This window comes from Ursus maritimus, unplaced genomic scaffold (genome assembly GCF_017311325.1).
Source record: "Ursus maritimus isolate PB19 unplaced genomic scaffold, ASM1731132v1 scaffold_15, whole genome shotgun sequence".
In the NCBI taxonomy this organism is placed as follows: Eukaryota; Metazoa; Chordata; class Mammalia; order Carnivora; family Ursidae; genus Ursus; species Ursus maritimus.
Window position 1 is genome coordinate 6,329,734 of NW_024423897.1, and position 18,443 is coordinate 6,348,176.

At 42.5% G+C, this 18,443-nt stretch overlaps 2 protein-coding genes across 6 annotated transcripts in view; both read right to left on the bottom strand.

The window, feature by feature from the left end:
* The window catches only part of DOCK2 (dedicator of cytokinesis 2), a 407,128-nt gene extending 397,728 nt beyond the window's left edge, over positions 1 to 9,400 (bottom strand). For 2 of the 5 annotated variants that reach the window (XM_040630308.1, XM_040630307.1), the window contains exon 1: positions 9,270 to 9,293. In XM_040630308.1, the coding sequence (XP_040486242.1) occupies positions 9,270 to 9,278 (9 nt within the window). In that variant the 5' untranslated portion in view covers positions 9,279 to 9,293. Of the gene's footprint in view, positions 1 to 9,269 lie in introns of all 5 variants that reach the window. The other 3 variants (XM_040630309.1, XM_040630312.1, XM_040630310.1) reach the window with 3 other exon arrangements.
* Positions 9,401 to 13,833: 4,433 nt separating this feature from the next.
* The window catches only part of SPDL1 (spindle apparatus coiled-coil protein 1), a 49,212-nt gene continuing 44,602 nt past the window's right edge, over positions 13,834 to 18,443 (bottom strand). Inside the window, exons 12-13 of the mRNA XM_040630313.1 lie at positions 15,471 to 15,605; positions 13,834 to 14,069 (exon numbers count right to left, since the gene is read on the bottom strand). Coding sequence (XP_040486247.1) covers positions 13,934 to 14,069; positions 15,471 to 15,605 — 271 coding nt within the window. The 3' untranslated portion in view covers positions 13,834 to 13,933. The remainder of the gene's footprint in view (positions 14,070 to 15,470; positions 15,606 to 18,443) is intronic.

Sequence of the window (18,443 nt, forward strand, 5' to 3'; positions counted from 1 at the left end):
GTGCTCTGCAAATGTACCATGGTGAAAAAGTGAGACAATGTTATCATTTACGACAATGTGGGTGAGAACTCAAATCAAGGGTTTAATGAAAGAAGTCCCATATACAATTCCATTCTTCCAGCTGCGCACACCAAACACCTTGGAGTCACCCTGATTCCTCTCCTTCTCACATACCTAATTCTAATCCATGAAGAAAATCCCATTTGTTTCACCTACAACACACACATCCAGAATCTAAGCACATCTCACCTCCTCCATTGCTGCCTCCCTTGTGTGGGCCACCACTACTCCTGCCAGGGTCATTGTAGTAGTTGCCTAACTGGCCTCCCTGCTTCCACATTTAATTATCCTCTATCCATCATAAAACAGAATAATCTTTTAAAACAAGATAGAACAGTCTGCCATTCCACTGAAAACCCTACAATTGCCCCCATCCCATTTAGAGTAAAAGCTCTAGTCATTATGTGTACCAGGCATTACTCACGGCAACCTCCCCTCAGAGAATTTATTTCCTACTCTTCTTCCCCTTGCTTACTCTCTTCCAGCAGCCACATGGATTCCCACACATTAGAGAGGCTTCCTTTTCAAGACCTTTGCATTGGCTATTTATTCTACCCAGAACATTCTTTCCTGAGACAACTCCCTACTGACACCACCAGTGAGGCAAGCAGCAAAATCCCACTTCCCCAGGCAAACCCTCTGGGTTCAGCTGGCACTATGTATGTCCTTCTGCTGCATCCCAACAGGCTGATCATGGTGTCTCAGGCCTGGCGTTGCCACTACTCAATCCAATCCAACAAATGCCTGTCCAACATCTGCTCTGTTCAGAATCTGTGTTGGATCCTGTGGCATCTATGCAAGTCATAGTGTCCAGCTAGGTCTCCTTCTACTACCCTAGTTTAGGCTTGGACCTAAGGGCTCACTTGTTGTCAGAGGAACTCTAAGTGTCCTGAAGTAATATCTAGAGAGGGTCATTGTCAGTCCTATCCCCTTCCAGCCTCAGCTTCTGTGATGGTAACTTTAAGCCAATGCAGAAGCTGACAGTGTCCTAATGAGGTCATAGGGGCAAGGGATGACTTTCTCCAAGGAGAACTAAAAACCAAGTAAGACTTAAGAGGCTTACAAACTCAGTCTGACTGTGTTTTAATTCACACCAATTAAATGAAGTAGGAAGAAAGGAGAAAGTGCCTATGAAAGGGAACATTTGTAGTGTCTCTACCCAGATTTCTCTGGAGTTAGATGGTGATTAGCATTATCATTTCCCATTTGCAGAACATTTGCTGCAGAACACAGACTGTGGCACCCATGTGTAATTGACTATTAAATGTTTGTAAGCTTTAACAAACAAGCCAACAGAAGTCCAAAGGTCCAGAAATTAGAATATTATGGCGACTACATTGCCCATCTCAACATACAGCAGCAATATAAGGATGCTGATCTCAGGAAAAAGCAGAGCTTAGTAAACACAGTCTGTTAAGGCTCATTCAAATATAAACATTAAGGTTGGGAACAAGATGGCCACTAACTAGTGAGGGTCTCACAGCCTAGGGATTAGGACAATCTCCTACGTGGATTCAAAGAGCCAGCCCAGCAGTCACTTCTAAACAATCCCAAATTGCTGAAGCATTAAAAAGTGGGAGGCCAGGCACCTAAGAATTGGTAGTAGGATGGAATCAGATTTCCAATACATGTTTGTTTGTTTCACCAGACTAATTTCTGGGGACCAGTCGAAAGATATAGCTGGCCTCCATAGAAAAGATATATGTACTAAGATCCCTCCAAGTGTTTCCTTTGAAATTCTTTTCCCCGTTGCCCCTCACAGGCCTTCCAAGACCATCCAATTTAAGAGCCCTTCTTCCAATACTCTCATTCATGGAAAAAATTTTTTATCACAACGGCACATATCATAATTATATGCTTATTGATTTGTCTACAAAGTCCTTTTTTTTTTGTCTTCCCCACTAGACTATAAATAAGCTCCAGCAATGTGGGAATCATATTGGCCTAATTCCAGTAATTTCAGTGTCTAGCATAGTGCCTGGCACATAGGAAATGCCCAACAAATATTTAAGAAATAAATGAAGAATGAATGAGTAAATGGAGTAAATGAGTGAACAAGTTAGTGAGGGAACAATGCTCTCTATCCCTCCTCCTCGATTATTACCTTAGGCAATAAGAGCAGTGTAACTGGCACCTCTGTAGTAGAGTTCTTCCCTGAGTGTGTTTGGGATGCATGTTTTACTCATGCTTCTTACTCAAAGACTCTGTCCCCACCCATGGCTCCTGCTAGATGGGTAGCAAGCCTCGTGTTCGCATGCCATAACCATTGTGTATTGGATCAGTCAGGAGCAATCCCTTGATCAGAGTGGGGCCCACTCCTAGGTTGGTAGTGGCCTCTGATCTGAGTGGCCTTTCTTGAAAATGTGAGTCAATCCATTCAGACTTCTCTCTCAGAACTATGAACAAATAGATGCAGAAAGAAGATTTGGTGGATACTTGAACTGCAGAGTCATTCAGAGTTGGGGTGAGTGGCCTTCTGGGGCCACTATTATGGTGTTCTCAGAATATCGAAGTTATGAAGGAATGATGGAACTAGAAGGAATTGGAGAAGAGAGCAAGGAGAACAGCACTGATGTGTTAAGAGAAGCTGGGTTGCCATGAAAGGGAAGGCAGAGGTTTCCAGGGCCGCCTTCATTCAGGCCTTTCTGGAGGCCTGCCTTTCAGGTTTCCTGGATTTCTGTTTGATTTCTCCTGATCCTTAAAATATACCACTTGCCTCCTCACATACACATATGCACCACATACCTTTTAATTGAACAAGTTTGAATGGACTTTGTTCCTTTAATAAGACTCTGTGCTGCAAGAGACTGAAGCGCCCACTGCCCACTCCAAATCTGTCCATTTTGGCATGGACCAGCTCTGTCCAGGGTCCTGCACTGCAACAGCACCACCTGCATTCCTGAATGTGGAGGCGATCTCAGATTCATCTGTATCCCCCAGGCAAGATGTGGAAAAGACCCTCTCTCTACTTTTGCAGAGCCTAGTATGGTTTGCACTGTGCCCCTCCCACAAACAATAGATGTATTAGAGTCCTAAGCCCCAGTACATCAGTGTGTGATCTTATTTGGAGATGGAGTCTTTACAGAGGTAATCAAGTGAAAATGATGCCATCAGGACAGACCCTAATTCAAGAAGACTGGTGTCCTTATTAAAAGAGAAAATTTGGAGAAAGACACATACACAGGGAGAACATCCTGTAAAGATGGAGGTAGAGATTGGGATGATGTCTCTATAAGCCAAGTAGCACCAAAGATTGCCAGGAAAGCACCAGAAGCTAGGGAGGGGCATAGAACAGATACTCCCTTACAGCTCTTAGAAGGCACTACCAATACTCTCCACACACAGGTACACACCCATAAGCAGAGACAACCTGCACAGAGAAGAGGTTTCTGGGCATCACTGAAGCTCCCACACAAATCCTTCCTGGCAGGATCAGCTTCAGGGTAAATGAAACTTTTTTCTAACCTCACTCTCTCTCTGAGAAGCCTGGTGTTGAAGCCTTCTTCTACAGTCTCTGAATGTCATACCACAGACCATGGGTCATCTGTTATGGACTCAACTGTTGTCCCCACCTAAGGCCACAAATCCATATGTCAAAGTCCCAATCCTCAGTACGTCAGAATGTAACCATATTTGGAGATCAGGTCTTTAAATATGTGATTAAATTAAAATGAGGCTGTTAAGGTGAGACCCGAATCCAATATGACTGGTATCCTTCTAAGAGGAAGAGACACAAGGGGTGAGGATGCACAGTGATGATCCTGTGAGGACAAAGCAATGAGAAGGCAGGTGTCTGCAAGCCACGCCCTCAAATGAAAACAAATGGGTAGAAGATATGAACAGACACTTTTCCAATGATGACATACAAATGGCTAACAGACACATGAAAAAATGTTCAAAATCATTAGCCATCAGGGAAATTCAAATCAAAACCACACTGAGATACCACCTTACACCAGTTAGAATGGCAAAAATAGACAAGGCAAGAAACAACAATTGCTGGAGAGGATGTGGAGAAAGGGGATCCCTCCTACATTGTTGGTGGGAATGCAAGTTGGTACAGCCACTCTGGAAAACAGTGTGGAGGTCCCTTAAAAAGTTAAAAATTGAGCTACCCTATGATCCAGCAATTGCACTACTGGGTATTTACCCCAAAGATACAGACGTAGTGAAGAGAAGGGCCATTTGCACCCCAATGTTCATAGCAGCATTGTCCACAATAGCTAAATCGTGGAAGGAGCCGAGATGCCCTTCAACAGATGACTGGATTAAGAAGATGTGGTCCATATATACAATGGAATATTACTCAGCCATCAAAAAGAACAATTTCTCAACATTTGCTGCAACATGGATGGCACTGGAAGAGATAATGCTAAGTGAAATAAGTCAAGCAGAGAAAGACAATTATCATATGATTTCTCTCATCTATGGAACATAAGAACTAGGAAGATCGGTAGGGGAAGAAAGGGATAAAGAAAGGGGGGTAATCAGAAGGGGGAAATGAAGCCTGAGAGACTATGGACTCTGAGAAACAAACTGAGGGCTTCAGGGGTTGGGGTGGGGGAATGGGATAGACTGGTGATGGGTAGTAAGGAGGGCATGTATTGCATGGTGCACTGGGTGTTATACGCAACTAATGAATCATTGAACTTTACATCAGAAACCAGGGATGTACTGTATGGTGACTAACATAATATAATAAAAAAACATTTAAAAAATTAAAAAAAAAAAAAAAGAGTGAAACCAACCTACTGGCACCTTGGTCTTGGACTTCCAGACTCCAGAACTGTGAGAAAACAGATTCCTATTGTTTAAGCCACACAGCCTATGGCACTTTCTTATGGCAGCCCTAAACAAACTAATATATCATCCCCAATATCCTTCTTCCCTCCTTCATTAGGAAAGGCTCTCCTAATTTTCAGCTGGGTGCATGGCTGCCTACATTACAGACTTATATTTCCTACCTACCCTTGCTAGGTTCAGTCATGTGATTAGGTTTTAGCCAATAGGATACAAGAGGAAGTGTTAAGAGGACCTTCGGATAAGTATCCTTAAAGAAAAAGGCCATGCCCTTCTTGTTCCCTTCATCCTTCTTGCTGGTTGGAAGGGGGACCTGACAGCTGGAGCCTGAGCAACAAGCTTGGTTCAGGAGGCAGAAGCCTCGTGCCAAGGAAGAAGTGCAGTAGAAAATTAATCACTCTACCACCTCTTCATGGACCATTTCTGGGCTTTCTATTTGAGATAGAAATAAACTTCTAGTTTGGTTAAGCCACTGTTTTGGAGTGGCACCCATCACACTTATTCTTAACTGACACTGTTACTTATTCTTTCTACCTCCTCCTTTTCTGCTCTCCCTTCTCTCCTCCAACATGGAAGCTCTCATCACTGAGACTAAGAGAGGATTAAGATAGTAAAGGCCAAAGGAAATGTTAATTTTAAGTGGACTCTTTCAGAGTTAACTAATCAGGCAGTCAGGGGACAAGTAAATTTCACCTACTTCTGTTCTTGTACCTCTATGTCCCATCGCTGCCCTTCTCACAATTAATTATATTAAATTCTTATAGGTGACATGTCTGCTCAAAAATTTCACTGTGCACAGAACGAAGTCCAAATTTACAAGGTTTGCACTCAAAGCCCTTCACAATCTGGCTGCTATCTACCTCTCCAAAGTTTTGTTTTGTTTTGTTTTGTTTTGTTTTGTTTTCTTGCAATCATCTACTAAAACCAAAGCAGAATATTTATTGTTTGACCCAATGCCACATACATTCCAGCATCCTGCCTTTTTCTATGATGTCCCCCCTCCTGGATTCCTTCCTTGTGTGGTGCAAAGGACCTGGGGTCTGAAGTCAATTGAATTTAAGGCCAAGCCCAAGTACTTCCAAATTATGTGAACTCTAGGTCTTGGTTTCTTCATCTGTAAAATGAAAATAATGCCTCACAGAGATGTTCTGGAGCCAAAGATATTGCATGAGACTGGGTCTTGTAAACTATGAAACACCACACTATACAAAGGCATAACTGTCCTGAATCTGTAGGGTGCATTATGCTGTGTTTCATTTGGCTCTGCAACTATTAGGTAGCCCCTTTACCTTATTCACTAACTTTCATTGAGCCAACCACATTACTAACTGCTTTTCATGCATTACCCCATTCAATCCTCACAACAGTCTCATAAGGCCCACATTATCATTATTACCTCCACTTTATTGATGAGGAAACAGGCCCGGATTTGAAATCACTTCTGACTTCATAGCCCAAGCTTCTAACCTTACACATCTCCTCGAAGGCAGTCTGTGCCTTTTCTTACTTCATAGTCAAACTGTTTTGTCTCACTTCTGGAACTCTCTGTAATTCTAATAGATTACATGTTAATGCTCCATCAAGGAAGGAAAAATAATCTGACAAGGCATCTATATGCAGGTCACCGGGGCTGCCCACCAGACAAGATGAGAAAGAAGCCAGTGGTTCTGGTGATGAAGCAGTCTCGTGTAAAGCCAGCCCATGAGACAGACAGACACAAGCAGTCCTTGAGAATTAAGCCAGAAGAAGGCTGGCTAATGACACTAGCACTGATGAGAAAAACAAATAGGAAAGCAAAGCTCAGGTTCTCCTTGTGTTTTAGGCCTGGCTGGGACTCTGAAGATATTCTGAGAACCCACTAATCAGTTATATGTTTCTCTCTGTCTTCTTTCAAGCCCCTATACTCATTATCTCAAATGGTCTTCATAAATAGAACACCTTAAAATAGAAAAATTTCATACCTAGACTTACATTGAGAAAACTAGGTGATAGGTCTGTCTGCAAATAGTGATGGTGTCGGAACTAAAATCCAGACTCCTTACTGTTAGGTCCCTATTCTTTCTGTCCCATGATTCCAGACCCCCATCTCATCATAACCTAAACTTCGCCTTTCCCTTCCATCTACCCAGGGCCTGAGAAAGAGTCCAGCATTCATCTTGAGAAAAGAGAACCTCTTTGATGAGCAGGCACCTTCTAAGTGCTCTCGGGATCCCTAGAGGATCAGAGACCTTCTGAACTTTTATGAAATAGAATTTTCCTTAGTAGGCATGAAAAATGTCAGCTATACCATCAGATCAAGAAGCCTCCAGGCCTAGTGCCTAACAGAGTTCCCAATCCCTGACCACCTAAGTAGGATTTCCTCTGCTAGGGAGGGTGGGAACCCTACTCCATGTAACTCTGTCCCATCCTGTGATGTCATGTCCTCAGCTAAACCCCCATGCAGAGGACAAAGTCTAAGAATGATAATTGATAACATCTAATGAGGACTGCTTTGCATAATTGTCGTTCTAAGCACTTTATGTGGATGAACTCCTTTACTTCTACAACAACTCTGGGAAGCAGGTGCTATTATTATCCCCATTACACAGACAAGGAAACTGAGGTCTGGAGAGAGTAAGTAACTTGTCTAGCTCACAGGGCTGGAAAGTGTTAGAAACTGGAATCCAAGAACAGTCAGTCTGTCACCAGAGCCCACGACCTTCACACTATACCACAGGGCCTTCACAGCAGGAATGCACCGTAGCCCTTGGGATGAAGGGTAAGACTCTTCCGCACCACTCAATCTCCCCCATTTACTGACCTACTTAACCTGGACAAATACTGTCCCCTGTCTGCCACCCAGGCACCTTTGCCTTTCTGTCCACCCAGCCTTTCTCCACACTGGCTTCAGCACAAATCTGTTCATGCCTCTTCCCTGCTCAGAAGCCCTCTTTGGTTCCCCATTGCCTAAGGGGAAAAAGTCTCAATTTCTTAGCCTGGCATTTATAGCCTTCCAAAATGTGGCTCCAGCTTACTCTAAGCATAACCATTCCCACCAGGTGAAAGGAACATCTCTCTTCTCTCCTGGATATGCCCTTCATGTCCAGCTTTCCTCTCCTATATACTACATTGTCCTCTCCACCTACAATAGTCTGCCTTATATAACAGTCCCCGCCTTCCCTTGAGAAGAATTTCAGCCTAATATCCCCAGGTGGAAGCACCAGAGTTAGAGAAGATTTGAAGTTAAACATGGTCCTTATTGGTTTTAGCTCAAACTTCTCATTTTATAGATGGAGAAACTGAGCCCCCTCGAGTGTATAGATTATTTGTTTTCTGGATGGAGACCATTTACCTTAAAACACTCCATAGTGTCTAGAGCCTAGCAAGTGAATAGATAAATGTTGAACTCTCCAGGGCAGTGTTTCTCCAACAGTGGCCTTGGGACTCCCTGTATCTAATCTCCCTCTCTCCCTCTCTCCCTGTCTCTCTCTCTCTCTCTCTCTCTCTCTCTCCCTCTCTGTCTCGGTGCTTGGGTCCTCCAACTTCTGACCTGTTCAGTGCTCATCTTTGGGGGTGGTGTCTGGTATCTGCCTATGTAGGAAACCACACAGCAGTTTTCAAATTTACACTTATGTTTGAAAACCACAGTGAGTCTGCGGAGGCTGCACCACGGGTGCCACTTAGTAGAAAGAGTACCAGTACCTAAGGTCTCCCTTCCCCCAGCCACCACTTCCGCCCCTGAGCTTGAGGCAGAGGCTTCTGGGAGCTTAGATGGCTGAAGCTGATGAAGCTGGCTTCTTGGATATCCCCAGTTAACCTGGCAGGAGCCTTTCTCCCCAGAGGTTCTCTAGGGCTAAGTGAAGGACTCCGCCTTCCAACACCACACCCCAAGCCTGTACAGCCCTCTGGACCATCTACAAAATCAGGGATCATCTGACTCAGAAGAAACAGGCAGGAGAAGCAGGCAGATGGGTGTCGCTTTGGACAGGGGTGGAGGAAAGCATGCTGGGCCAGGCCGGGCCAAACCAGGCCAGGGGAGAGGGCAGGTGTTCCTTCCATGAGGCCAACTGTCTACATGGGGCAATGGAGTCCACCCTTTGAAACACTGGGACTGTGGCACACAGTCTGGGCTGGACCCCATCTAGGGGATGAAGAAGGCTTGGGGAGAGACAGCAGTCTGTGCCCAGCGGGAGAGGGCACCAGCTGGGCAAAACCGACTGAACAGGGTGCCCACTTTCCTCTCCCCCTGCCTCCTCTTCCCCACCCAGCTGGCCCCAAAGCAAGCTGAGGAAGTCACTGAGCCCAGGACCTTGGGTCAGTGCTCCCGGCCTGTGCCCGTGCTGCCGGCTGCCGGCTGCCGCAGAATCTTCCAGCGAGGTTCTCAGGCCACCTGCCTTTCCCCCTGCTGGGGACCCCATGCCCACACCTACCCACGCCATGTCGCTCCTTGTCAGTTTTGCGCCAGGGGGCCATGGCTGGGCCACTGGAGCTGCGGGTGCCTCACGTCGTCCTGTGGGGAAGCAGCCAGGGGGGTGGCTAGGCCCTCCGCCGGCCCCACTTCCTTCCTCTTTTCAAACTCCCTCTCAGGGCCCGCCCTCCTCTCCCCAGGGCACCCTGCTCCTCCTCCTCCAGCCCATTGGGCTGGGGCACATTGGAAAGCTAGTAGCTAGAAGGCCAGAAGGCCCTCAGTAAAGCTTGGGGGCCACCTCCAACTTGCTCCTCCCCAGCAAAGTGGGCAGACGCCAAGCAGGTACTTGGGGCCACCCAGGCCACCACCACAATTGCAGGAAGTTCCCGGATAACAGCCTAGTGACTGAACAGAACTCCCTCCCACAGCTCTCCAGCATGAGCTTTGGTATCTGATGTGAATTCAAATCCACACTCTATTAGTTTATCGGCCATGCCAGTAGAACAAACTATCATTTTTTCCTAAGATTTGGTTTTCTCATCTGTGAAATGGGATACTAGTATGTACTTCATATGATTATTGTGAGGATTAGAGGAGATCATGGACACAGTGGGTGACACGTAAGAGTTAAATACACAGGTACAAAGGATGTCATTTGCAGTTTTTATCCTATTGGCACCACAGACCCATTTGAAAATCTGATAAAAGCCCAGAAAACTCTCCTCTGAAAGTACACAAGCACAGGATTTACCAACAATGCCAGGAGGTAAGGGTGCTCTGAGAGCCCGCAACAGTGGCCCCAAGAAAAGAGTCCTTGAGTTAGGCTAATGAAGATATTTTTTTGGAAAAATCTCATTTTTGCTCTGGAAACAGATGCTATCAGGAAACAAAAATGTCTCTTTGACCCACGGTGATAAGAATGAATTAAAGTCTTCCTACATTTTCTTTATTCATAACTCTCACTATCTCTGTATGCCTTACACTAGAGTCAATAAGATAGATTAGGCAATGTCACAGCTGATGGACAGGTAGGGCAAAATATTAATTTCATTTTATCTAAAGGTATTTCCTTTGGGTTTTCTAGCAGCACAAATTAGGTAGTACCTTTTGTAGTGAGCAGTTCAATCAGTCAAGATTCCCCCAGAGCAACAGAACCAGTAGGAGAGGTATATAAACATGAAGAAATATATTGCCATGAACTGGCTTATGTGAATGTGGGGCTGGTTAGGCACATACCAAATCCATAGGGCAGGCCATCAGGAAGTGCAGGCTAGACGTTTTCAGGCAGGAGCTGAAACTGCTGTCCACACAGCTGGAATTTCTTCTTTTTCAAGGAAGGCTCATTTAAGGCCTTTCAACCGATTGGGTCAGACCTACTCAGACTATTGAGGATAGTCTCCTTTGCTTAAAGTCAACTGATTGTAGATGTTAATTACACCTACAAAATGCATCCACAGCAACACCTACATTGGTGCTTGATTGAATAATTAAATCTGTCCTCTCACCAAGTTAATTCATAAAACTAATGATCTCAGCAGTATTACAAATCAGATTATACATTAGATGTTGGTGAATTTCTTCTGTAAAGGATAAGATAGTAAATATTTCAGTCTTTGCAGGCCAATAGGCAAATTCAGGATATTATGTAGGTACTTACATAACAAGAGAGATAACGAATTTCCACATTTTTATTGATAAAATTCAAAATCTGATATTGATAATTGAGTATATTCATTTGTGATTAGGTCTAGTAATGAGAAAATACATTTTGGGGGGAGATCACATTTCACCTCAGTGGAGTTAAAAATTAGTGTTCCCTTTAATCAAAATTGATTGCAAATATTCATGTCAATGTTGATCTGTAATGAAATTTTACGGTTTTCATCTTAGAAAATGTCTTTTCCCACAGGTGGTATGTAGTGAAGAATTAATCTTGCCCAATAAGAGGTCTGATATTTGTCCTCAGCTACTGGGAATTGGTCTTAGGCCCTTGGAATGTCATGGTTTGCCTAGGAAATGTAGGTCCTACTGAGCAGTCTAAAAATATGATTTAGGGTAGGGCCTGACTATGCCAGAAAGACAATGTGATATGGGACACATGGTATCAGGTGACCTGGAGGATGAGATCAACTATCTGGGCAATCAGTCAATCACGCCTATATGATAAAGCCCTAATAAAAACTCTGGACACTAAGGTTTGGGTGAGTTTTCCTGGTTGGCAATACTCCACACATATCATTGCACATTAATGGCAGGAAAGTAACAAATCCTAGCTCCGTGTGGAGAGGACAACGGAAAGGTTTGGTAGCTCCCTGGACTCTGCTCTATGTACTTTTTCCCTAGATTGAATTAAATATGTATCTTACCCAGTAACAAATAGCAACTGAGCATAACATCTTTCAGTGAGCTCTGTGAGTCCTTCTAGTGAATTACTGACACAGATGACGGTTTGGGGAATACCCCAAAATTGCAATTGGTGTCAAAAGTCAGGTTAGTCTTGTATGGAGTGTGTGTCCTCTAAACTTTGTAGTTGGTTATGTCTCACAGTTGCTAAAACTCCCAAAGGAAGGTATGGTCAAATACTGGTATCAATCCATGAGCATAAGATTTTGTTAAGCATTTTCATTGCTTGGAAGGCATTTACAGAATTTTATTAAATCTTATCTTGATTTTTGCCTTTTAGCATGTCATATTACAGATTAATCACTCCCAGGTGAAGGTTATATGGAAACACCTCAATTGCTCAGTTAAATGGATTTTGAATTTTAAACCTTTCTTTTCTACTTGTATTGAGGTCTGAAAAACATTGAGGGAACTATAGTTTGAGTTGGGAAAATATGTTCACTGAAAATTTGTGTAGTAATGGAAATCTCACTTTTTGTTTTAAGTTTTGACAGAACAGGAAGTTTTTAAAGCAGGTTGACATTACTTGTGATTTAAACATTAATTGTCATCAAAATGACTTCATCACAGAGCTCTGTATATAATCATTGTTTTGCTTTGAATTTTGGTTGAATCCATTAACAATCATTATGACAGAGGCACCTGGGTGGTTCAGTCAGTTAAGCATCTGACTTCGACTCAGGTCGTGATCTCAGGGTCCAAGGATCGAGCCCTGCTTTAGGCTCTGTGCTCAGCAGGGAGTCTGTTTGTCCCTCTCCCTGTCCTTCTGTTTCTCCTTCCCACTCCAGCTCATACTCTCTCTGTCTCTCTCTCAAATAAATAAATAAAATCTTAAAAAAAAAAAAAAAAGGAATCATTATGACATCTACACTAACAGCTAATTTCCAAAGTCATCCACTGGTCAATATTTGGGGTTGAAGGCTGTTCTTCTTACTAAGAAAAATTTCAGTCTCAACCCTGAACTCAAAGTCACTGGTGACTTATTACTGTTAAGACATCGAACTGCTATAAGGTGGTAAAGCAAGTCAGCTCCTGTTTTTGACAAAAGTTCACAAAACAGACAATGGTTAAGTCCAGAAAAGCTAATGAAATTCACCTTTGATACAGTCGGTTCAATAACACATGATAGATTCAAATACTTTTTACAAAGTACCTTCTGATGACTATTGCAATAAATTAGCATAGACTTTGTAAATTGATCCAAAAAGCCTTTATTTGTCCCACACATATTTTACCACCAAGAGTTGTAACACATCTTAGCAGATTCCACTTCAGGTTGTACTGACTTAATGTTTCCTCACCGTCTTTGAAAATATTTTTGCCGATAGTTTTTCCACATGGGCTATTTATAGAAGCTAATTCTTCATTCACTTCAAACTCAGCACTGACTCATCAAATAACAACTGCGCTGTATTGGTGATTTCAGTCGACTTATCAAGAGACAAGGAAAACCACTAGAAATCATTTGCCTTGTTTTTATTGATTATTGATGTAGCTCCCAATGTCTTCAACTCTTCAGGCAACCACTGTTATCAAAAGGCTAATGGTCTTAAACTACTTTATTTTCTCAGACACATTTCATCTGCTGCTACAATCAAACATGAACTCACCATCAATAGATGTTTTTCCTCATGTGAGTAGTAAATGATACTTACTTCAGTTGCAGTCTCACATATCTTCATGAAGAAATTATACTATGGTGACAAATTCTGTTTTAAATTTTCTAATTTTTCTGGCCATTGCTTTCTTGTGGTTGAGAGTATTATGATGAGTGCTTCCTCTGTTATACTGCGTTCTTTTAGCATAGTTGTTGCGTCACTGCATAGTAAACACACTGCTTTCCTGTCTAATTCAATAACAAAATAACCCACACTCCATTGTGCATTAACACCGTGACACTTGGATACCACTACTCTTCCCTTCTTCTTTTACTCCTTCTTCTCCTTCTTCCTTTTCTTCTGACATGATGGCTATTTCACAGGTCATTAAAATAAAATAAAATGTTGCTGTACAGAAATATTCATGGCACTTGAAACACTGTGGAGTTATAACCATATACTCAAGATTTGTAGGTTGCTGAACAGCACAGCAAAGCAATGAAACCACCATAAATCTTTGTTGCAAGTTCTCAACTTTGCCATCACAGCATGAAAGCAGCTGATATGTAAATGAATGAGTAAGGCTGTGTTCCAATAAAACTTTATTCATTTATAGACGATGAAATTTGCAGTTCATATAACGTGTTATGTAATATCCTTCTTCTTTTTATTTCTTTTCAACTACTTAAAAATATAAAACTGTTCTTAGTTCATGGTCCGTATAAAAACAGCTGGTGAGCCAAATTTGGCCAATTAACCATAGTTTGTCATCCCTTGCTGTACACAATTCTATCATCTTCATAAATCCATGGCCAAGTGACCTAAAAGATGCCCATTTTTTTCATCTTAGTTTTCTAAATATACACAGACAAATCCACATCAATAGTATTATAAAGTACTTGGTGGGGGGCTAAGGGTAGGTGCTGATGTCAGAAGGTAAATAAGGTTGAGATTTGAGGAGAACTGAAGATATTTTCCCCATTCAGCTTGTGACACAACATAAGTAAGCATCTTTTATACATATATTAAACAAATTATTCAATGCATTAAAAGAACCGAAAAAATGCTTGTAGTTGAGCAAGATGAAGTTTAGGAAGTTATTTTGAATAAGGTTAATAAACTTCTAAGGGAGTGGTTTTAATATAGAAATCTTTAAACTTCATACTGATTAGCATATTGTTTTTGTATTTTTTTTTTAAGATTTTTTTATTTATTCGACAGAGATAGAGACAGCCAGCAATAGAGGGAACACAAGCAGGAGGAGTGGGAGAGGAAGAAGCAGGCTCATAGCGGAGGAGCCTGATGTGGGGCTCGATCCCATAACGCCAGGATCACGCCCTGAGCCGAAGGCAGACGCTTAACCGCTGTGCTACCCAGGCGCCCCTGTTTTTGTATTCCTGAAATATAGGCTTTTAATTATAGTTACTGATTATATGCATCATGAAAAATTTTAGCAAGTGAGACTGATGGTCAAATATAAAAATCTTACTAAAACCTCTCAAAGAATTTTTAATTGTCTTGGTCATACAGTTTTATTAAACACCATCTGGCTATTTATCAAAGCCAGATACCTGGCTATTAGGTAGTGCATTATTCATGACTATAATTTCACACACTCTGAGTGAAGAACAAGGACTTCTCTGGCCAAGACCCTCCTGAGATCAAGATCTATGCGTCCAACTTCTTCCTGGACCTCCTCTCCCCAACTCACATTTATGTCTCCATTTCCAAAACCAAGCTCATCATCATAGTCACATCCCAGACCTGTCCTTTTGATGCTTCCTATCCTATGTAACAGGTAAAGTGACCAGACTCTTGCTCCAACTGATGTGCTAGCATCCCAACTCCATCACTTACCCAACTGTGTACTTTGAAGCAAATTATTTAAATTTTCTAAGCCTGTTTCTTGAAGAAAAAAAAATTGCTAACATTTACTGAACACTTAATGCATGCCAGTCTCCAATTAACATTATACATTCATTATCCCCTTTAGTCCTCAAAGTAGTCCTATGAAGTAGGTACCATTATTATCCCATTTTGCTAATAAGTAAACAGAGGCCAGAGAGGTGAGACCCCTTTTATAGCCACCAAACACTGACTACTTATGAGTGGTATCATCACTCTCCCCTTTGCTCAGGTTAGAAACTTGACTCATCTTAATCTCCCTTTTATGATCATCTCAAAAACAGCTCTTAGATCTCCCCTCTCCTCCATGCTGCTACCTTGTCAAGATCCTCATCTGAAACTTGGACTCGAGCTCCCTGCCTCCAGTCTTGCCTCCTTCCAATATCTTCATCATGTTACTTCTAGGACACTTTGCCCAAGCAATTGTGGTCTCCTCAAATTCCCGGAACATGCTAGAAAAGATAAACAAAGCAGGTTTGTGGTAACCTGGGAGATTTTACAACCTTTGTGAAATCAACACACTGCATAGAAAAGGGCCATGCAAAGCCTCAAGTGCAGGTTAAAGAAATCCATCTGGAACTATGTTTAGGTAAATTGTAGAAATCTCTTTCCACAAGGCACACAGAAAGTGAAGCTTTTAGTGTCCGCTTTTCTAAGAATCATAGATTCAGGTCTGCAATTTTGCTACAATTTACTAGTATGGCTGTTAACGACTGTTAAGTATTGAAATATTCCCATGTAAGTTGCTAAAAAGCCACTGTCTCAAGCCCCTGAAGTGGTCTCCGGCTATTCCTGCCTTGGGAAGTACTCAATAGGCACCACTAGGGTCACTATGTTGCCTGTCAGCTTGTCCCCTATAATGGGGGGGGGGGGAGCTCTTCCCTGTGTGTCTTCACAGTTCCCAGTTAGAGTGCTCCTGGACCCAGGGTAGGGAGATGTCTGCCTGGAGGTAGCACTGGCATGTCAGTTGGTAAATGCTGAGGGTCTTCTGGCTCATCCGTTGGTGTCTTTCATGTGGCTGCCTCTGGGCACTTTGGCCTCCATAGTATTATTCAATATTTTTACCATCATCTCTCCTTGTGTTACTCTTAAGAGTCATGGCAAATAGCTTCTGTGAGTATGTTCCAATCAGTTCAAATAGTCTGGAGCTAAAACTTCTACTACCCACCTTTTATTTACCAGAGTAAACTCTAGGTCCCTATCAGGACCAGAAAGACTCTAGGTAAGAAGGATATACATACTCAAAAGTAACTAGCTACACTAAAGGAAGCAGCAAGAGAAACCACAAAGACTTTATGTAGATAAGGAGGCACTCAAATAATTCTGCCTTAAGGTAACAGACAAATCTCCAGAAGTGAATGTGGGAGTGAGGATTAGAGATGAGGGAGGATGAGAAGTTTTACTGCTTAATAGGGTTTACTTTATTCCATTAAATGTCAATAGCCTAAAACCTTACTGCTAATTAACACTCCACAGGCTGCCAGGGGGATCTGTCTAATTTGCAAGGCTAAGATGTCAAGGCCTTAGTTAACTGACCCTCAGTGCATCCTCCATACCGTTTAGGATACTAGTTAAACGAAGTAGAACATCATACAGGCCCTTCACAACCAGATTCTAGCTCTCCCCTACAGATTCATTTCCTGCCTCCGCTGCACTGCCCTTTCTTCCACCTCTCCTTCCCCACAACTCACACACACAGTCACTCTCCACCACACAACACCATATAATGGGTGATGTCTTATCACATGTAGTGTTTGAAGTCTCCCCAAAGTCCCACAAGTTCTCACATCTCTGTGTACTCTCATCTTTCCCCCAACAAGAACACCTTTTCATCTCTAGGTTAACCTGCTCTAAGAAGACTTCCTCAGTAACCCCCTCCCTACCTCCTAGCTCCTCCTCCAGCCACAGCCAGACAACCCTCCTTGGCACCTACAGCAGCCCATGCCCACAAACCGCTATCCCTACTCTTTAACTGCTTATTCGGTCCAGAAGCTCTGGGCAAAGCTGCCAAGGCTCATATTGTTCTACGGTGACATCAGTCTTGTCCCTTGTTCATGTCTGATTGGCACTGACTGAGTCCTTATCTAGAGACAACTACTTCCAACCTGAGTTCCAGCACCAGCCATCCAAAGGCCAAATCTGGAGGATAACCTATTTGTTCAACAAGCTCATCTGATTCTTACAGTGTTTAATTTAAATATATGCAAGAACTAACAATCAAGGGATTTCACCTAAACTTCTAGATTTCTAGTTTTTCTCAAAATAAATATGAAAATCTAGCAACTTGGGTCTTCACTTCAATAAGACAGAAATCAGCCAGAGTAATGTCAGCTGCCCTTCTTCAGCCCCAGAATACACACTCTCATTCCCCACGGTTCCCAGCACTCCGTTTTCCCCACTCAGTACTGAGGTCAAGTCTCAATTGCCACTTTTCATTAGGTTTACACTATTGGTTTTCTTAAGGTAAAGACAAAAACGATAAACTATTTGAACTCCTATTCCATGAGAGGTGGGAAAACAAGAGAGACTGAGAGGATATAAGTTTCAGGAAACATGGGAGAAGGAGTATATATTTATAGATGTGAAGAACAGTCCTAGATGTAGGTCTACATCAAAAGATTTCTTACACTGTCATAACCCAGTTTACTTCACTCACTTAAGGTGCCTGCCTAATCCTATGAACATTTGAGTTGTGACCCTGGTATGTGTAGAAAATGAGAGAAGCTTTCCATCAGGTGATAGGAAACCATTCCAGTCAGGTTCTTTCATTTCAGAAGTATAAATGGTAGATGTTCTTAAGGAAAGCAAATATTGCTAGAGCCAAGAGTATCTCCTAAACAGCCTCAATCTTGGAGAACTCGAGATCAGATTAAGGATATTCTTTAGTAGGAGAAAAGAGATTCCTCATAAACTTTTGTGTTCTGGCAATAAGCCTCCAACAATTTGGGTGTGATTCTTCCTTAAGAAGTCCAATGTATATCTGTATACCATGTTGTAATTGTTGACCTATTTGCCTTCCACTCATCCCTACAGGCTGAGAGCTCCTTTACTCCACAAGCATCTATTGAGAGCCCATCATGTGAGAAGTGCTATGACAGGCACTGAGGGTACACCTTGGTGAACAACAAAGACATAATTCCTGCTCTTAGAGATCTTGTAGCCTAGCAGGGAAGGCAGAAAATCAGCAAATACACCATAAGGTTTAATAACAAAAATAAAATACAGAAAGGATACAAAGAATGTCTTGTGGGCTTGAAAAGGAGAAAGTCAGGGAAGAGCTTCCTGAGGAA